A 19,921-nucleotide genomic window follows, 5' to 3' on the forward strand; every position below is an offset into this window, starting at 1 on the left:
TCACCAAGGCTACATTTATTTAATTAAAAATACAGTAAAAAACAGTAATATTGTGAAATATTATTACAATTTAAAATAACTGTTTTCTATTTGAATATATTTCACAAAGTAATTTATTCTGTGATGGCAAAGCTGAATTTTCAGCATCATTACTCCAGTCTTCAGTGTCACATGATCCTTCAGAAATCATTCTAATATGCTGATCTGCTGCTCAAGAAACATTTAATGTGTACAATTGTACAGAATATTTGTGTAAAATAATTTTTTTCAGGATTATTTGATGAATAGAAAGTTCAAAAGAACAGTGTTTATCTGAAATCTAATCTTTTGTAACTTTATAAATGTCTTTACTGCCACTTTTGATTGATTTAATGCATCCTTGCTGAATAAAAGTATTAATTTCTTTAATTTCTTTTCAAAAAAATAAAAATAAAAATTCTTACTGACCCCAAACTTTTGAACGGTATTGTATAATGCTACAGAAGCTTTGTATTTCAGATAAATGCTGTTCTTTTGAACTTTCTATTCATCAAGGAATCCTGAAAAAAAAGTACACAACTGTTTTCAAAATTGAAAATAATCATAAATGTTTATTGAGCAGCAAATCAGCATATTAGAATGATTTCTGAAGGATCATGTGACACTGAAGACTGGAGTAATGATGCTGAAAATTCAGCTTTGCCATCACAGGAATAAATTACTTTGTGAAATATATTCAAATAGAAAACAGTTATTTTAAATTGTAATAATATTTCACAATATTACTGTTTTTACTGTATTTTTAATTAAATAAATGTAGCCTTGGTGAGCAGACAAAACTTTTTTTAAAAACATTAAAAATCTTAGTGGTTCCAAACCTTTGGACTGTACTGTACATACATGGAGCACATCAAATATGGTAAACACAGAAGTGCAAGTGTGCGAGAACCAATAAGGTTTACTTTCGGGCGTATGAAGCAAGCATGGTTGAGCTGCTGTTGACCATATTTGAAAGAAAATCTTATGGGTTTGGAATGGTGAGTAATTGATAATAGAATTTCACTTTATGGGTGAACTGTCACTTTAAAGTGACACTCACCTCACTGATGAGCTTAGCAGCTTGAGTGGCTTTCCTGATGTCTGGGCGGTCAGCAACTGAGGTGTATGTCAACTTGGCTTTAGCCTCTTGCTTATAGGCGATCTACACAAGGAGAGATGTGAGATTTAAAATGATCTCTGCCTGAGACTATTATTTGAAGCAGATACACGTTATTTCCTTACGTTGCTTTGGTTCTTGGCCACTTCCATGGCATGTTGCACATCAGGAGGAGCAATCATATGGTTGTAATTAGACTTGCCTTTCTCCTTCTCAAACTTTTCCTTGTACAGTTTCTATGGAAAGATCATGTGAGATTATGATTAGTGTTCACAATACAGTATAATCCTTACAATTTTTTCTTAAAATAAGGGGGTGAAATTGAGTATTTCAACTTACAGCACTTGTGATTTTTCCAACCTCTTTGCTGTGGGCAGTATCACGAGTTTCAGTAAGTGTAGTGAAGCCACCTGACTGGAGATCCTTTTTACTGGCCTCCTTGTATTTGGTCTGCAGAAAAACATGAATTTATATATGATACATGAAAATATATTTTACAAAGCTTTATATTGATTATAACATTATATTGGTGCCATACCTCAGACACAAGTTTGGCCACTGATTTAGCATGAAGGATTTGAGGTGTGTCATGGACAGCAATGTACTGGCCCCTGGCCTTCTCATACTTCTCCTTGTATTTCACCTGAAAAACCATGATATTTTTCATTAGTTTAGCTAGTCGTGTATGTTGATTTTCAAATGTCCTGTATGGAAAATGGCACTCACATCACTGGAGAGCTCAGCATTCTTCTTAGCCAAAAGAGTGTTTTTATCATCAGTGATAGATATTACGCAGCCCTTCAGCATTTCCTTATCGTACTTGTACTCAACCTGTGAATTACAAAAAAAATCAGTTCATTAATCTGTAATTATTCTCTCTAAAACTGAAACTGTGGTTGAAAATGGAGCAGCACGAACATCACTCTGCTGGAAACTGTTCTTAGCGTTATGGACGAAATCCGGTCTGTCCACTGTCCAGATCCACTTGTTCTTGGTGGCCTCGTACTTCTTCTTGTAGTCAAGCTACACAGAGGAGAAACACAAATAATGATACGCTGGCTTGTGATTTAACTTCAAAAATGCTCAGTGCAGATCAATTTAGACTCACATTGCTTATGTTCTTGTAGGCCTCCTTGGCAGCACGGATTTCGTGAGCGTCAGGTGCCATGTTGATGTGAGCCTTGTTTCTTTCATACACTTCCTTGTATTTCAGCTGTAAAAAAAAAACAAAAACAGAAGTTTGAAATGAAATATACAGACATAAAATGTCTTGAATTTGGTTCCTTTTTGCAAATGAAAAGAAGGGAAAACCTACATTGCTGGTGATCTCCTTGACCCTCTTCATGTGCTGGTTTGAGGGAGTGTCATGTCCAAGTGTGTAACCTCTTGCTTTGGTCTTGTTGTATTCCATCCTATAGATGATCTAAAGAAGTGAACAGAAATACCAAAATATAATGTATTCCCATACAATGACTGGATTATTAGTTGGAACGTCTACTGTATGTATGTACAAATCCTTTTTACATGAAGGTGGAAGGCAGATGGGGATGATACTCACATCGCTGATCTGCTTGCTGCGCTTGGCAACTTGATAATCAGGGGTATCCAGCACTGAAGTGAATTTTGACTTGGCACGTTCATACTGCTCTTTGTACTTCCACTACAAGAAGTAATAATATGATAATCAGATAAACAGAAACAGCACATTTCCATTCAAATTAAGCATATCTTATAAATAAAGCTATTAAGAAGTTGAGGGCAACCTCACATCAATGGAATGTTATAAGGATCTCTAAGTAAGATACTGTGACATTTAAGTTGTATAACAACTGTCAATATCATGCATTAAAAGGGAAGTTTTAATCATGACAGACTTCAGTTAAACTACATTTAAGTTGTATAACAAATATCAATATCATGCATTAAAAGGGTTTAATCATGACAGACTTCAGTTAAATTTCAACAAAATCTATCCAGTGGAGAGCATGCAAATAATGACTTATATTTTCAGCAGTCCATAAGATGCATACATACATGCAATAGAAGATATGCAATGTGCAGTCAAACAAAATTGAGATGGAGGTGGAAAGCAGCTTCAGGCAACAGCATACAGAAAGACATTGACAAGTTACAACTTGTTACTCTTACTGTGTAATGTCTTCGCATCTATGCTCATACTCTTCTGTAAACTTTTGAACATGGCATTTCAACTCTGAATGTATTTTTTTTTATTAGTGCTTCTGTTTAAAAAGCAAAATTTGACATAAAACTGACATTTTGAGCTAAATATATTTTATTAATAAATGCAAAACTATTTATTTTATTTTATTATATTTTAATAAATTAAATTATTTAAACTAAACAATGCATCGATTCTTTCTTCATTGCAAAATAATAACATGATTTGAAGAAACTAAAGGAAAACACCACCATGACACCTTAAAGTAGGGGAGACTGGGCTAGTTGTCTTTTTTTTAAGGGTAAAACATGTGTGACAACTTGCCTTGAAAAAAAGAAGTTAAAATCTTGAAAGTTAAAATCTACTTCCATTAAATAGCTGTCTGAATGTATGCCAGCATGATAATATTGTTATAGCCCCAGACTCTTCTATATACAATTATGGGCAAAAGCTATGGAAAGCGATCAGTGAATGTGTTTTAAAAGCAGGGTATGGTGGAAAAACCAAAGTAGTAATAGTTAATGGCTGGATATTACCATTAAAGGTGATGTTAGGGGTGCACTGATGAAGAGATGGGATTTCTAGGGGGCTTGGAAGACTCTACCAGTGGGCAGATGGTTACCTTGCTCCACATGCCAGAGTTGTACATGGCAATGAGAATATCAGGACGGAGCAGCTCATTGCAGCCACTCTTGAGTAACTCCTTGGCCTTGCATTTATATTTTCCCTGTCCATTGAGGAAACACACAAACACAAATGCTCAAATCATGCCACAATTGAAGACAGAGACAGAGAGTGGCTCCTGAGTCCAGAAAGTGGAGCTCAGTACCAAAATGTGTACTCCAGATAAGCAAGAGCAAAGCTTATCCCCTAACTATCGCACTGTTCAGATGAAGCACTATCTGGAGCACACAGATATGGACCTAGCAGTGCACACTCAAAAATTCCCATTTGAGTTTTTTGAATGGCACTTAAATCAGGGGAGAGAAAGAGACGCAATCAAGTGACGTTGTAGCCATGCGACAGAACCATCCATTGGATCGGAGACGACCTCATGCTCGGGCCCCTGTGGCAGGCGATGGACCCATAGGAGGCGGCTGGAGATGGTGGCTTTACCTGACTCAGCTTTCTGGCCTCCTTAGCCAAGATGTTTCTAGGGTCATCTACAATTACGGAGTACTTATCCTTAGACTTCTCATAATTGGCACGGTAGGACCTCTGCTCAGGATTTCAAAACAGGAGTTAAAGACAACTGCCTCAAGAGCAGTGAGGATGAACACTCATTCAGGAGGAGAAAATATATCATGACAAGTACAGTTAAAGTGAAATACTAATAATTTTCATGAAATATAAATGAAATTGGCAGTTTAAGATGGTATAAAGCATGTTGGTATTGTTTACCTTTAAAGCTGTACCCATTATAGAGGCAGTGGAAGAAACAGGTTATGTAAGCATTTTTTTTTTTTATAACATTCTTGCTAGCATTCTCTTGCTTCATTACTCTTGTATTTAGCACTTAATATTCAATAGTATTATAAAATGAAGTCATGCTTCTATTGACTCACATCATTAATCAAAAGGGAAGCGTTCTTGGCAGCCTCAAAGAATGGCGTGTCACATGTATACTTGAAGTTGGCTCTGTTCTTCTCGAATGATGCTTTGTAGAGTCTCTGTCAACAAAAAAAGATAGAAGAGATTATGAGGTGCTTTTGTTATATACCATAGTACTGAATATTAATGGAACTTTCACAGTAAAAGTGAAATATGAAATGTTCATTACTATCAAATCTGATGCATTTAAAATCTAGAATGTACATTACATGAAAATCTAAAAGTAGTTAATTAGAAAAACTAAAAGCAGATTTATGATGTTAATAACTGTGAAAATGCGTGACAGTCTACGAAAAGGGTCCACAACTGTGTTTATTAACACATCTGTATTAGAAATGAGTAAAACTGTGGTTGTTCTTTACTTCGCTGTAGAGGGTCTTGTTGTGTTCAGCCTGCACCATCTCAGGTGTGTCCCACACGTAGCAGCCGATGCCCCTGATCCATTCTAGATCCTCTTTGTACTTGACCTAAAGTGGATAAGAACATGTGACCATGGTTAAACAGCACTATGAGCTTCTGTTAATGACACTGAGCTGACGAATTACAGAATAAAAAGAGAAGGTGGGTTTAGTTATACTCACGTCACTGATGCAGTCCCTCACAACCTTGCTGCGGAAGAACTCAGGACGATCGGGGATGGACTTCCAGGTGCCCAATGTGCTAATGTACTTCTCCCTGTATTTGACCTGAGAAAAGGAGAGAGTGAGTGGCAGGATTCATCACTAAATCACATTCATGTTTAAAGCAAAAGGTCTCTTAGTTTACTAACCTCACTGATGTCATCTCTAACCCTCTTGGCACAGAGAATATCAAGAGCGTCCTTGTCAGCGTGGTAGTGTCCCTTAGCAAGCTCAAAGGTCTCTTTGTAGCGCAACTGGAGATAAATAATATAGCTTGTTAGGAGGGCTCTATTACTGATATTGAACAGGACAGTAAAGAAATAAATAAAGCATCTGGTTGACTTACATCGCTGGCATTGAGGTAGGCCTTCTTGGAACGAACCAGGATTGGTGTGTCATGGATGGGAGTATACTTGTGCTTCATCTTCTCATACTGTTCCTTGTACTTTTTCTAAAGATGATACAAAAGATTAATTACAGGCTTGTCTGCATACAGACATGTTATACAGTAATAAAAAGAATCTAGGTGTTAAAAAATTACCTCACTGTACACCACTTTCATGGAACGGGCATGATCCATAATGGGAGTGTGTGCTTCTGGGGTGAAGAAGGCCCTCTCCTTGGATGCCAGATCAACATACTTGTACTATGAAGAGACACCAGCATTATACGGGCAAATCTGTACTTTTTCAAAATTGACCAAAAAAGACTAAAAACACTAGGCATCATACACTTGTCACTTGATGTGTGACAAATGCATGACAAATAAAGACAATATCAGCTCAAATATCAATATCTTCCAACCTTATATTGTGACAGATGTTGGAAATCGCTTTTGTCAATTACATCAGCGAGGGTCTGATTATTATTCGTAAAATCTGACCTATTTAATTTTAAACCCTGAGTACCCAAACTTTTAATTTGACATTATAACAAGTCATTATTTAATTAGGGTTTGGGCTAAAAGTGATGTACCTTATTGGTGAGAGATTGTGCCCACTTGGCTCTCTTAATTTCCAGGCCATCCACAGTGGTGGTGCATTTTGTCTTTTCCTTATTGCCCTCAGCTCGGTACACCATCTGTGGATAGAAACAGACAGTGAGACATTAAAGAATGTGGATAGCCTTTAAAACAGGATTGATGGAGTCTATAACTGAGATATCAGGCCTGAGGCTGCTACAAAATCACTTACATCACTCATGTGGGTCTTGAGTTCAGACACACGCTTGTACTCTGGTGTGTCCAGGACTACACTGAAGTTGGAAAAGTTCTTCTTAGCATCAATTTCATACGATTTCTAGCAAATAGATAAAAAAAAAATCCTGATTAGTAACAAAAATCATCAGAATGAACCATTATGAATGAAATGTGGCATGCATAATAATAAGCGAATGATTCATTACTCTAAACTTGCTGATCTCACGGATTCGGGTCATCTCAGGGGAGTCCGCCATAAAGCAGCCGATGCCTCTCAGCCAATGCAGATCCTCTTTATATTTCAGCTGCAGGAGATATAAAAACAGTTATTGTACCTGAAAATGTCAAGTGGGGAAATGCAACATTTCCAGTATGCAGTATGTCCCAGGAAATTTAGGTGCATGTATGGGGGACACCTACATCACTGTTGATCTCATTGACATGGAAGCAGTGCATCAGCTGTGGGGTGATGGGCATTGGCAGAAGAGTTCCTCTGCTGTTGTAGTACTTCTCCTTATAGCACACCTGTAGAGAAAAATGAACCATCATTAGTACATCTAATCATTTTGGTGGTATAGTACAAACTCATATTTCACAATAAAGACATACTTACATCACTGATTGCTTCCTGAGTGGCCTTAACCTGTCTGATCTCAGGTGTGTCATACTCAGAGTGGATCTTGTCCTTTTCCTTCTCATATTTCTCACGATACAGTCGCTATGACAAAACACAACCTTGTTAATATCCTTGTTCATGAAAAAGTTAAAATTTCTTAAGCTCTATATTAATATTGAACTTACTTGGTTGGTGACCCTGTTGGCCTTCCTGATGGTGAGAAAGTTGACACCTTCAGGATCTAGTTTGTAGCTCCTGGCTTTCATCAGATCATAGGCTTCCCTGTACTTAATCTACAGAGATTGGAACATCAGATGAGATGCAATCATAACATTTATCTCTTTCTGTTTTTTGAGAATTTGAGGTTCTCGTACATTACTAGTGATGATGCTGTTGGCTTTGGCCTGTTTGTTGAGTGGAGTGTCGTAAGGCAGAGTGTATCCGGTAGGCATAATCATCTTATTGGCCTCTTTGTAGAAGTTCTGAAAGACAGAAAGGATGTGAATGAAGCATACATCAACGGAGAGACCAGTACATTTTCTTATGAATTGGTAAGAGACAAGAGTCATACGTCGCTCTGGATGTAGTTGGCTTGACGGGCCCTTTCAGAATCAACGGTCACAGCAGGAGCGGTGTTTTTACCCATGACATTTGTGACATAGTCATGACGGTAGTTGAGCTGCAGACAGGAAGTGTATGAGTTAGAAGATTCTGCTTCAATCAAAATGCAGTAAAGGCATTCTGAAACATGTTTTTGAGACGTTACCTCGCTCAAGTTCTTAGCGCTCTGCTTGCATGTTTCATAGACAGGGGTGTCCATGACCACAGAGTACTGCTTAAAGTGCTCGATTCCCTTAGCTCTGTACAGATTCTGAAAGAGACCATCACACAGAAGAAGAAGACAACATGTGAGATGATTATGGAGGAGGAGCAAACTGAAAGAAAATGAAATAAGGTTACACTTACGTCGCTCTGCAGTTTCATAGATTGCTTGCAACGAATAATCTCAGGAGTGTCCCAAGCATAGCAGCCAATACCCTTCAACCAGTTGAGGTCATCTTTGTAGAAGATCTGAAATGAGATGCAAAAATACAGGGTTATAGCAACAAAAGACCTCAATACAATCTCAGGTAGTGGAACCTAAATTGTGTGGCATTTGCATGTGACAATACACAAAAATATGAAAAGTGTTTGGATGTAGGTATAACTCACATCGCTCAGTTGCTCGTTGACCTTGCGGGCATGTACATACACCTGCATGTCAGGCAGGCAGATCCACTGGTGCAGGTATTTACGGTAGTCAACACCACTAACGGTCTTCTGAGTATTGCGTGCGGCTACAATGTCAAGCATGTCGGGAGGTACATGGATTTTAGCCTTGGTCTTCTCATATTTGTCTTTGTACAGGCGCTAATGAAAAAGGTGTTACAAAGAGCTTTTAATTGTTTTGACAATTAGTAAGTTACAAAACTGAACATCAGCTGATGCTTTACTCACATCCAGAACCAGTTTTCCAGCTTTGATACATCTTGCAGTAGCCGGGTCGTCCTCAAGACATTTAGGCAGACTGTACAGGGTCTTGAACTTCTCATAATCTTCCTTGTATTTAACCTACAGAAACCAGGGAAGGTTTAATGTCCAGTATGTTTAGGACAACCAGGCATTAGTAAGCACTGAAGAAGGGACTGGAGAAAGGACTCACATTGCTCAGGATGACCTTCTGTTGTTTGGCATGGACTAAGGCATGGGAATCATGAGGGATGTTGTAGCTCTTGGCCTTGATCTTGTCCCAAGCGGCAGAATATGCTTTCTGAATGTACACAAAGAATATTTCAAGAACTGGGACAACAAATAAAACCAGGAACTCTCTCATTTTAGAGGTTTTCTCGCAGGCTTACGGTGCTGTAGATCTCCTTCAGGTTGAAGCATCTTGCATAGTCATAGGTGTCCAGAATAGTGGTGTAAATATGCTTCTCCTTATGATATGCCTCCCTGTAGTTCAACTGTGGATGAAACATAAAATATGCAGCGTATTACCATTTGAACTCCAAAGTATTGTGCTCTTGATAGTACTCAAGGATCTGAATTATTAGTTAACTGAAGTACAAACCTCACTGGCCCAAGTGTGGCCCAGGATGGCAGTCACATATATAGGGGTGTCTGTCACAATGGAGTAGTTGTTCCATTCCTTCTTGCCTTCTGCTTTGTATTTAATCTGTGTGGAAAAGAAAAAAACATTAAACCTTCAAACAAGTGGAAACACAATGGCCATGCAACCGACAAGTGACCATCCTGAGTTGTGGTGTCACTACACGCATTCTACCAGCACGGTTCAGCACAGTTAGCCAACCGTGCTGAGAATACCTGGCCGAAAACGGTTTGTAATTGTGCCGTGCCATACAAGGCTCAAGTGGAAATATAACTGGAACAGTTCCTAACAGTTCTTAAAAACATTCAGCCTGACGGTGGAAAAGTGGCTGTGTCTCTTTATTTTAAACTGTTGAAAATGTTACTCACATCACTCTGTAGCTCATACGACTTCTTGGCACGTACGATCTCAGGAGTGTCCCAGGCATAACAGCCAACACCCTTCATCCAGTTCAGGTCTTCTTTGTAGAACACCTGCCAGGGAGAAATTAGTCAAATGTAGCTTTTGAACAGGTCTGACACATTTAAAATATCACTGTAATCATGACCTACATCACTCAAGATCTCATTGGCCTTGCGTGCACGGATGGCATCATTCTGTTCAGGGTGGCATGTCCACTGGTGCAGGTATGTACGGTATAGCACATCACTTAGGATATCCTGGCATTTCTTGGCAACCACGTGGCTGATCATATCAGCAGGAATATGGAGCTTAGTTTTGGTTTCATTGTAGGCTTTGTGGTAGTCTCTCTGATGGACAGATCGAAAAAACTCTGGTTGATGAGGAGTTAAACTATAAGATAACAAGTCACGTAAATATCAAAATATAGTGATCTTAGACCTCAGGCATAGTAATAATAAAAACAACTCACCATATTCTTCATCTTCTCCATTTGGCCAGAGCGAACCACCTCAGGGAAGTCAACGAGAGTTGAAGCCATGTATTGGCCTTTGGCTTTCTCATGGGCATCATGGTATTTATTCTGTAGTGTTTCAAAACAAGAAAGAATCAACAATCATCACTTCTAAACCAGTATTTAACAATGTTTGAAGCAAAAAATCAATAGATGTATAATATTAAAACACCATTTTTTAAACACTGCACTGTCAGTTACTGATCCCAGTTTTGTGGCAATAAGAAAAGGGTCTATTGTATTTAATATTAAATAATTTTTGATACTCACATCACTGATCATGTCTCTGGTCCTCTTGGCTATTTGTACTGGCATATATTCATGGTTCAGCTGGTAGCCAGTGGCTTTGCTCTCATCCCATTGTACTTTGTACAATTTCTAGAATAACAACAACAAAACATCCTAAATGCAATTCTTCACATAAATAAAATGCAAATATATAAAACAAGTCTAGAAAAGACATTGTTACCTCACTGATCATCTTTGCAACCTCTCTAGAGTGAGACAGCTGTGGTGTGTCTTCAGATCCGATGTAGTGACCCTTCTCCAGGTTAAATGATTCTTTGTACTTCAGCTGAGTAACAACAGAAAGATCGACCCAGTTGATAAGCTAAACTCTTCACATCAGTAATTCCCAATGAAGATGAAAATGGCCAAATCTGAGACACACTTACATCGCTGAGGTTGAAGGCGTTAACCTTTGCAAGGACAATCTCAGGGCGATCCACAATGTGAGTAAATTTGCTAAAGTTGTCCTTGGCATCCTTCTTATAAATTCTCTGCATGGGGAAAAGAAACACATTTTTGTAAGATAATGGCGCTTTTATTATCACAGAGAAGTTGGACAAACAAAAAAGGTCAAACTTACATCGTTCAGAACCTGTTGGGCTTTTCGGACTTTGACATGATCTACACAATCAGCAGCCACCCATCCACAACCACGTAACCATTCCAGATCTGCTTTGTAGACATTCTGGAGGGAGAGTATTGCATTACATTACATTCAAATCTGTCAAATCAGATGTTTTATAAAGTAACTGAAATTGTATCTTTATTCTCAGATTTTAATAAACAAGAAAAATGATTTTGATTTAAAGACCTCTTCATCCAATACTTACGTCACTGGCTAAGTCATAAGCTTTACGGGCCTGAATAACATCATTCTGGTCAGGCAAGCATGTCCACTGGTGCAAGCGAGTTCTGTAGTTATCATCATTAACTTGGGCCTGGCACTTCTTTGCATGTTCAAAAGCTATCATGTCCACTGGTAGTTTGAACTTGGTCTTGGACTTGTTGAAGTCCTTCTTGTAGAGAGCATCACTAGCAATCTTAGCTGAGTTCAAAGCCAGCATGAGCAGAGGATCATCCTGGACGCTGAGAGCTCCAATGTGATGACCAACTTGCTTACGATAACCATCCTTGTACTTGTACTGCAAAAAATGGGAGAATTTATTTGCATGCATAAATAAAATTAAGGTAAAATGGGTTTAGGTTTAGGATTTTTTTTTTTTTTTTTACTTACATTACTCTGCACTTTATTGTTGTGGATGCATTGTTTAATCGGGACTGCATCTCCGGGCATGAAGTATGATGTGGCTTTGGTCTTGTTCCAGTTTTTGGTGTAAAAATGCTACAAGTGATGTTTAAAATGACACTTTTGTTATTATTCAACTTTAAGCAATTATTACAGACAACATTTTTTCTTAAAAAGAAAATATGCTTTACCGGGTGGTACATTTTGGCCACTTCTCTTGCTGTAGCTAGAACTGGGGTGTCTGTCAAGGTGTATTTAGTCTTGTCGTGGTGCCAGGCCTCACGATACTTAGCCTACAAAACAATACAAAACAAAGAGGACACTTAGAGAACAGTCATACTTGAAAACCATCTTGGGGTCCAATCATTTTAATGTTTGTAGAAAACATGATTTAGCAAACTAAATATACTGTAAAAGTTCTGTTGTTTGAGTAACTACATGGAAAAACAATTACTCATTAGGGGTTCAAGCATGAAGTGTACCCTAAAAATCTCTTACTCCAACCATTAACTATTAAGAAACAATAGAATGATATGGCTTTAAAACTGAAAGTTTAAAATTTTAACATGTATTGAAAATACTTAAATAAATAGAGTACATTGTCTGATGATGGCTTCTTCTCTTTTATTTATTTATTTTTTTAAATCTAATTACAATTTTGCAATTTTCTAACTTTATCATTGCTGTTTTTCTTCGTATGATTGCATGGTTGTATAAAATATATCTTATTGCTTACCTCATTGAGCACATCAGCTGCATTTTTGGAGCGCACAAAGTCAATTCTTTCAATGGGTGTTGTATATTTCTGCTCATCCAGCTTCACCCGGTAGCCTCTCTGTGAATCAGAAGAAAAAAAAGATCAGTAACCATTACACCTCTGTATAGCATAAACTCATTGGTAGAAATAGCTATAGTATATAGTGCCAAAGGACTTACATCAGCCAGAATCTTTTGGGCATGCCTCACTTTGACAACTTCCACAGACTCATGGGGAATCCATCCACATCCCCTTAGCCACTCCAGGTCAGCCTTGTACACAGCCTAAACATCAAAAACAAGCAAATAAAAGAAAGTATCACACTATATCATGGATTTATTTTTTTTCACTGGAACCATTTTAAACACAATCAAAGCTCAACTTACGTCACTACGCAGGTCATAGACTTTTCTGGCCTGGACGACGTCATTGGAGTCAGGTAGGCAGGTCCAGTTGTGCAGGTAGGTTCTGTAGTTGGCATCATTGACCTGGATCTGACATTTCTTGGCCAGCTCAAGAGACAGCAGGTCCACTGGGAGGTGGAACTTGGTCTTGGACTTGTTGAAGTCCTTCTTGTAGAGAGCATCACTAGCAATCTTAGCTGAGTTCAAAGCAAGCATGAGCAGAGGATCATCCTTGACGCTGAGGGCTCCGATGTGATGACCAACTTGCTTACGATAACCAGTTTTGTACTTGTACTAAAAAGAATAAATACAAAGGTTTTAGAAGATTGCGATAACTAGTCTTGTATTTGTACTGCATTTGAAAGATTTGAAGTATTCATATTTACATTACTCTTAAATAACAGAGAGGGGAACATTTCAAAGCTAAAATTAAAGATAGCTAATCAAGACCTTTTACAAAATAAGAGAAAGAAAATACTATGAAGTTTAGAAAATAGTGACTTTGTAATGTCTTACATCACTGGCTATATCTCTGGAGGCTCTAGCCTTGATCACAGATATGGCATCCTCTTTGATATGGTACGCCTTTGCCTTTGTAGCATCCCAGTCTTTGGTATACATTTTCTGCAACAAGACAAAAAAGTGTTACCCAATAGTTTGATAGCATAATAAGCTCATAAAAGAGAGTTCATTTTAGTAGTACTCAGAAATTCTGCATGTGAGTTTGCTTACATTGCTGACAGCAATAGCATTGGCTCTGGACAACTCGATGGCAGGTGTATTTGGCATGATGTGGACAGATGTCTTATCTTTGTCCCATGCTTCTCTGTATTTTCTCTGTGAACAAAATAATAATAAAAAAAAAAGGTTAAGGGCTTTTTGGCACAAATTTAGAAAGATTTTACATTTCTAATTAACTGTACATATAATTGTAATTACTATAATTATTACTATAACTGTATTATTTCTTTTATTATTAAGTTTTTAAAAGTTTTGATTAATAATTCAGTGTAACTTAAATTAAAACAAATATAATTTTACCCAGTGTTTGTGCTATACATTTTTATGCTTCATGATTTTTATGCGGCCGTCAACTGTAATCTGACCATGAACATCTGAGTAAAGTACTAAAGGAAAAGCAATAATCTTACATCACTGAGGATGTCAGCATTTTGCTTGGCTAGGACGATGACAGGTAGGTCCACAGCACTGGTGAACTTGACAGTGCTGGGAGGCTGGCGATACAGTCTCTCGTTGAGGATCGCCTGAGCATTCTTGGCTTTGACGACATCAACAGATCCATGCGGCATCCAGCCACACCCTCGGATCCACTCAAGGTCAGCTTTGTATACAGCCTAGTTTGAAAGTTTACAAGAAAGATGTTAATGTAGCAATATAACAAACCAATGTACATGGCACAGTATGTGAAACTAATCATATACGTACATCACTGCGCAGGTCATAGACCTTCCTGGCCTGGACGACGTCATTGGAGTCGGGCAGGCAGGTCCAGTTGTGCAGGTAGGTTCTGTAGTTGGCATCATTGACCTGGATCTGACACTTCTTGGCCAGTTCAAGAGACAGGAGGTCCGCTGGGAGGTTGTACTTTGTCTTGGACTTGTTGAAATCTTTCTTGTACAGAAGATCACTAGAAATCTTGCCTGAGTTAAAGGCCAGCATGATCAAGGGATCATCCTGGATGGTGAGAGCTCCAATGTGGTGACCTTGCTGCTTCCTGTATCCAGATTTGTACTTGTACTGCAAGGTTTTAATGCATAAAAGAGATTGAGCACTATCATTTAACAGAGTGTGTTTAATGTGTCAAATAATATCCACAATGAGACTTACATCACTAATTATGTCTCTGGAAGCCTTGGCAGCTTTCACTGCAACGGCATCCTTAGGCAGGAAGTAGCCCTTCTTAAGGCTGTTCTCATAGTCTTGACGGTAATATTTCTGCAAGAACATGAGGAGTCAACATATACTGATTTAATAGGATTTGAAACATAAACTATTGCGCTTTATTTCTGATTTACTGGTCACTACAAAACTGTGTTGCTCTACTTACAATGCTTGTGTTGAGTTTGTTCTGTTTTCCAAGAATGATCTCAGGGGTATCTGGCATGACATGGATATTGATCTTATCCTTATTCCAGGCATCAACATACGCATTCTGCAATGCAATAATAATGAAGACAAAAAGTTAGACACATGCATGGACTAGTACACAACTCAAACTTGCAACAGTTATTTCAAACAGTGATTTTATTATTTAACCTTTACACAGATTAGTGAAATTTCTAGGAAAACAATACCTTGTCCATGATCTTGGCATTGGCTTGGGCAAGAGCAAAAGGTACGGAGTCTGTCTTGCTAGTAAACTTGAAGTTGCTTGGATGCTGTCGGTACTTCCTTTCACTCAGAATCTCACCAGCCTTTTTAGCCTTCTCTACATCAACTGAGCCAATGGGTACCCATCCTGTACCTCTGATCCATTCCATATCAGCCTTATACACAGCCTGATTGCAGAAAATACATGAGAAGAAGTAAGAAAGCAGACAACGCTGGTAGCGTAGACCTTTAACCTTTAGACCTTTAGAATTGATTACTATTACAAATTAAATTTTCAGAAACTCACATCGCTCTGAAGATCATAGACTTTCCTGGCCTGGACGACGTCATTGGAGTCGGGCAGGCAGGTCCAGTTGTGCAGGTAGGTTCTGTAGTTGGCATCATTGACCTGGATCTGACATTTCTTGGCCAGCTCAAGAGACAGGAGGTCCACTGGGAGGTGGAACTTGGTCTTGGACTTGTTGAAGTCCTTCTTGTAGAGAGCATCACTAGCAATCCTAGCTGAGTTCAAAGCAAGCATGATCAAGGGATCATCCTTGACGCTGAGAGCTCCAATGTGATGACCAACTTGCTTACGATAACCAGTCTTGTATTTGTACTACAAAAGAAGGATATTGCAGTATTAAAGATAGCTTCTATTTATATTTACATGACAGGGCAATAAGACTGTATCGATCAGCTTGTAATATCAGTGTGACTTGGAAGACAGTATATACTCACATCACTAATAATGTCTCTGGATGCTTTAGCAGCTTTGATGGCGACAGCATCAGATTTGAGGTCATAGCCTTTCCTGAAGTTTTCCTCAACCGCTTGTCTGTATAGTTTCTGTAAGCAGAATTTTATTTTGTGTTTCATTTTTTTCTGAAGTGAAATATTGAATAGGGCTAATTTGGAAATCAAACAGAATGCATGAATTTGAGAGGCTTAGTTTAACAAGTTAAACTAAATATATATATATATATATATATATATATATAAATATATATATATATATATATATATATATATATATATATACATTGAAGAAAGAACAATCATTCAAAAGTGAGACCTACCCTACTATTGGTAATTGCATTAGCATTTGAGAGCACAATCTCCGGGGTATCAGGAGGGATATGGATCTTTATCTTGTCAGCCTCCCATGCTGCATGGTACTGACGCTAAAAAAAAACAAAAAAAAAAAAAACAAGTTGTCAGTGACAATTTCAATACTGCGACAGCTATTATTAAGGATAAGCAGAACATCTTGCAATGGATCAAAAAAAACATACAAAGAATCATATATGCAAATTAATGTATACTAAACTTTATGTAGTAATTGATATTGTGACTAAATTGTTCTTCAGAGAATTTTGTTGACATAGTTCAGTCGGATTCCAATCATATGACTCATTTATTTTACCAACCTGATCCATAATTTGAGCATTTGCTTTTGCAAGCACCAAAGGCATGGACTGCATGTCTTGTTTAAACTTGAATGTTTCTGGTTTCTGTCTGTAGAGGCGCTCACTGAGGATCTCAGCTGCTTTTTTTGCTTTCAGGACATCAATCGAGCCAATGGGGACCCATCCTGTACCTCTTATCCATTCCATATCAGCCTTATACACAGCCTGATTGCAGAAAATACATGAGAAACAAAAAACTGGTTTATGACTGGTGTACTTGTACTCAGTGTCTGCTTTGTACACAGCTTGAGGTGGGGACGAAATGTTACTTTGCAAAACTATACAGTTCATATTTGATCAAAAAGTATCTGTAGAAATAATTGAATGTCATTCTAACTTGAAAAACATACATCGCTACGCAGATCATAGACTTTTCTGGCCTGGACGACGTCATTGGAGTCAGGCAGGCAGGTCCAGTTGTGTAGGTAGGTTCTGTAGTTGGCATCATTGACCTGGATCTGACATTTCTTAGCCAGTTCAAGAGACAGCAGGTCCACTGGGAGGTGGAACTTGGTCTTGGACTTGTTAAAGTCCTTCTTGTAGAGAGCATCACTAGCAATCTTAGCTGAGTTCAAAGCCAGCATAAGCAGAGGATCATCCTGGACGCTGAGGGCTCCAATGTGATGACCAACTTGCTTACGATAACCAGTTTTGTACTTGTACTAAAAATAATAAATACAAAGGTTTTAGAAAGTAATTGTGAACAATAATGTGTGTGTTTGACAAACTATGTTCAAAAAAGTCACTCACGTCACTGATGATATCCCTGGATGCCTTAGCCGCTTTGATAGCAACAGCATCACCGCGCAAATCATAGCCCTTCTTCTTAGATTCTTCATTGGCAAGTTTATACCTTTTCTAAAATTGGAAAATATTTTACAGATTTAGAGTTATCAGAAAAATAATGAAAATGTGATTTTAGACATACAGTATACTGTACATACCTCACTGTAATTTATATTGTTCTGCTTAGCCAACAGAACTTCCATACAGTCAGGCATAATGTGGATTTTGGTTTTATCCTTTTCCCAGGCTTCAGTGTAAAGTTTCTATAAGAGTTGAATAAAATTATATGTCAGACATTTAAAACTTTAAGCTATTTGTTAAGCTATTATAAGAGTTCTTGTGTTCAGAAACTTGCTGACAAGATTTACCTTGTTAGCAATAGTAGCATTATTTTTAGCTAAAACTATTGGCATGTCTTCAGTAGTAATGGTGAACTTGAAGTTGCTTGGGTGTTGACGGTACGTCCTTTCATTCAGCACTTCTCCAGCCTTTTTCACTTTCTCAACATCAACTGAACCAATGGGAACCCATCCGAGACCTTGAAGCCACTTCAGATCAGCCTTGTACACCGCCTAATTGCACATGCAAAAAAATTATTTAAGAATTTGACATGATTGTAAAAAGAAATAATAAAAGTCAAGAGGACTTTAAATAGACGTACATCACTCTGCAGGTCATAGACTTTCCTAGCCTGGACGACGTCATTGGAGTCGGGCAGGCAGGTCCAGTTGTGCAGGTAGGTTCTGTAGTTGGCATCATTGACCTGGATCTGGTTCTTCTTGGCCAGCTCAAAAGCTATCATGTCCACTGGGAGGTTGAACTTGGTCTTGGACTTGTTGAAGTCCTTCTTGTAGAGAGCATCACTAGCAATCCTAGCTGAGTTCAATGCCAGCATGAGCAGAGGATCATCCTGGACGCTGAGAGCTCCAATGTGATGACCAACTTGCTTACGATAACCAGTCTTGTACTTGTACTACAGTTGAATGATTAAAGGACAGTGAGAGTGAATAAAAGACTAGGAGAACATTCTGGACCATGAACTACGAGTGACTATGAATAAAGAACAAAGGATGAGAGCACTCACATCACTGATGATATCCCGAGAGGCTTTAGCTGCTTTAATAGCAATGGCATCACCACGCAAGTCATAGCCTTTCTTTTTGGCCTCCTCATTGGCAAGCGAATATTGTTTCTGGAAATAAAAACAATAATTAAAGAAATTGTTATATCAATATATTTTAAATTACCATAAATATAACTTTTCATCTTCAGTTCAATGATTTGAAATGAATGGCTCACCACACTGTAGTTAATTTTGTTCTGTTTGGCAAGTAATATCTCCATTGTATCTGGCATAACGTGGATCTTGGTCTTATCCTTTTCCCAAGCTTCCACATAGCTTTTCTGTAGTGCAAAGAAAAATAAAAAGAAACATATATGCAAATTATCTACACACATTACAATGGAAGAGAGAAGAAAATTATGGTGTTGGTCAAATCAGGCTACCTTGTTCATGATGCCTGCATTGTTCTTGGCCAAGACCAGTGGCATGTCTTCAGTTGTGCAAGTGAACTTGAAGTTGCTTGGGTGCTGACGGTACTTCCTTTCACTCAGGATTTCTCCAGCCTTTTTCACTTTCTCAACATCAACCGAACCAATGGGAACCCATCCGAGACCTTGAAGCCATTTAAGATCAGCTCTGTACACCGCCTGAGAACAAACATAGCAAAAACATTGCCATTATGTAGAGAAATTATATGTCTGTATAAACTGGGTGTTCTTGAAAAATGGAGACCTCGCTTTTTTAAATCTAAATGTAGCATACTTACGTCACTCTGCAGGTCATAGACTTGTCTGGCCTGGACTACGTCATTGGAGTCGGGCAGGCAGGTCCAGTTATGCAGGTAGGTTCTGTAGTTGGCATCGTTGACCTGGATCTGACATTTTTTGGCCAGCTCAAGAGACAGCAGGTCCACCGGGAGGTTGAACTTGGTCTTGGACTTGTTGAAGTCCTTCTTGTAGAGAGCATCACTAGCAATCTTAGCTGAGTTCAAAGCCAGCATAAGCAGAGGATCATCCTGGATGCTGAGAGCTCCAATGTGATGACCAACTTGCTTACGGTAACCAGTCTTGTACTTGTACTGTTTAAAAGAAAGAGTGGTTTAAGACATGAGCTAATTTTAGGATGTAAAATGTTTGGTTGACTTTTGGATGCTATA

At 38.3% G+C, this 19,921-nt stretch overlaps 1 protein-coding gene across 14 annotated transcripts in view; it reads right to left on the minus strand.

Moving 5' to 3' along the window:
* Window positions 1–19,921, minus strand: part of neb (nebulin) — a 68,230-nt gene that overhangs the window by 21,859 nt on the left and 26,450 nt on the right. For 12 of the 14 annotated variants that reach the window (XM_067410664.1, XM_067410672.1, XM_067410666.1 and 9 more), the window contains 64 exons: window positions 19,532–19,843; window positions 19,209–19,412; window positions 19,002–19,106; window positions 18,787–18,894; window positions 18,364–18,675; window positions 18,071–18,274; window positions 17,861–17,965; window positions 17,667–17,774; window positions 17,267–17,578; window positions 16,878–17,081; window positions 16,527–16,631; window positions 16,189–16,296; window positions 15,755–16,066; window positions 15,432–15,635; window positions 15,185–15,289; window positions 14,965–15,072; window positions 14,563–14,874; window positions 14,268–14,471; window positions 13,849–13,953; window positions 13,633–13,740; window positions 13,099–13,410; window positions 12,892–12,996; window positions 12,692–12,790; window positions 12,147–12,248; window positions 11,944–12,051; window positions 11,540–11,851; window positions 11,290–11,394; window positions 11,096–11,200; window positions 10,891–10,995; window positions 10,692–10,799; window positions 10,380–10,490; window positions 10,060–10,257; window positions 9,877–9,981; window positions 9,470–9,574; window positions 9,258–9,362; window positions 9,062–9,169; window positions 8,857–8,970; window positions 8,572–8,769; window positions 8,326–8,430; window positions 8,126–8,230; window positions 7,931–8,038; window positions 7,734–7,841; window positions 7,545–7,652; window positions 7,357–7,461; window positions 7,164–7,268; window positions 6,950–7,048; window positions 6,739–6,843; window positions 6,521–6,625; window positions 6,087–6,191; window positions 5,892–5,996; window positions 5,695–5,799; window positions 5,507–5,611; window positions 5,288–5,392; window positions 4,880–4,984; window positions 3,937–4,041; window positions 2,694–2,795; window positions 2,451–2,558; window positions 2,244–2,348; window positions 2,054–2,158; window positions 1,862–1,966; window positions 1,674–1,778; window positions 1,475–1,585; window positions 1,261–1,371; window positions 1,079–1,180 (listed from right to left, as the gene is read on the minus strand). In XM_067410664.1, the coding sequence (XP_067266765.1) occupies window positions 1,079–1,180; window positions 1,261–1,371; window positions 1,475–1,585; window positions 1,674–1,778; window positions 1,862–1,966; window positions 2,054–2,158; window positions 2,244–2,348; window positions 2,451–2,558; window positions 2,694–2,795; window positions 3,937–4,041; window positions 4,880–4,984; window positions 5,288–5,392; window positions 5,507–5,611; window positions 5,695–5,799; window positions 5,892–5,996; window positions 6,087–6,191; window positions 6,521–6,625; window positions 6,739–6,843; window positions 6,950–7,048; window positions 7,164–7,268; window positions 7,357–7,461; window positions 7,545–7,652; window positions 7,734–7,841; window positions 7,931–8,038; window positions 8,126–8,230; window positions 8,326–8,430; window positions 8,572–8,769; window positions 8,857–8,970; window positions 9,062–9,169; window positions 9,258–9,362; window positions 9,470–9,574; window positions 9,877–9,981; window positions 10,060–10,257; window positions 10,380–10,490; window positions 10,692–10,799; window positions 10,891–10,995; window positions 11,096–11,200; window positions 11,290–11,394; window positions 11,540–11,851; window positions 11,944–12,051; window positions 12,147–12,248; window positions 12,692–12,790; window positions 12,892–12,996; window positions 13,099–13,410; window positions 13,633–13,740; window positions 13,849–13,953; window positions 14,268–14,471; window positions 14,563–14,874; window positions 14,965–15,072; window positions 15,185–15,289; window positions 15,432–15,635; window positions 15,755–16,066; window positions 16,189–16,296; window positions 16,527–16,631; window positions 16,878–17,081; window positions 17,267–17,578; window positions 17,667–17,774; window positions 17,861–17,965; window positions 18,071–18,274; window positions 18,364–18,675; window positions 18,787–18,894; window positions 19,002–19,106; window positions 19,209–19,412; window positions 19,532–19,843 (8,892 nt within the window). Of the gene's footprint in view, window positions 1–1,078; window positions 1,181–1,260; window positions 1,372–1,474; window positions 1,586–1,673; window positions 1,779–1,861; window positions 1,967–2,053; window positions 2,159–2,243; window positions 2,349–2,450; window positions 2,559–2,693; window positions 2,796–3,936; window positions 4,042–4,430; window positions 4,533–4,879; window positions 4,985–5,287; window positions 5,393–5,506; window positions 5,612–5,694; window positions 5,800–5,891; window positions 5,997–6,086; window positions 6,192–6,520; window positions 6,626–6,738; window positions 6,844–6,949; window positions 7,049–7,163; window positions 7,269–7,356; window positions 7,462–7,544; window positions 7,653–7,733; window positions 7,842–7,930; window positions 8,039–8,125; window positions 8,231–8,325; window positions 8,431–8,571; window positions 8,770–8,856; window positions 8,971–9,061; window positions 9,170–9,257; window positions 9,363–9,469; window positions 9,575–9,876; window positions 9,982–10,059; window positions 10,258–10,379; window positions 10,491–10,691; window positions 10,800–10,890; window positions 10,996–11,095; window positions 11,201–11,289; window positions 11,395–11,539; window positions 11,852–11,943; window positions 12,052–12,146; window positions 12,249–12,691; window positions 12,791–12,891; window positions 12,997–13,098; window positions 13,411–13,632; window positions 13,741–13,848; window positions 13,954–14,267; window positions 14,472–14,562; window positions 14,875–14,964; window positions 15,073–15,184; window positions 15,290–15,431; window positions 15,636–15,754; window positions 16,067–16,188; window positions 16,297–16,526; window positions 16,632–16,877; window positions 17,082–17,266; window positions 17,579–17,666; window positions 17,775–17,860; window positions 17,966–18,070; window positions 18,275–18,363; window positions 18,676–18,786; window positions 18,895–19,001; window positions 19,107–19,208; window positions 19,413–19,531; window positions 19,844–19,921 lie in introns of all 14 variants that reach the window. The other 2 variants (XM_067410676.1, XM_067410663.1) reach the window with 1 other exon arrangement.

Source organism: Chanodichthys erythropterus, chromosome 14, assembly GCF_024489055.1.
Source record: "Chanodichthys erythropterus isolate Z2021 chromosome 14, ASM2448905v1, whole genome shotgun sequence".
NCBI classification, from domain to species: domain Eukaryota; kingdom Metazoa; phylum Chordata; class Actinopteri; order Cypriniformes; family Xenocyprididae; genus Chanodichthys; species Chanodichthys erythropterus.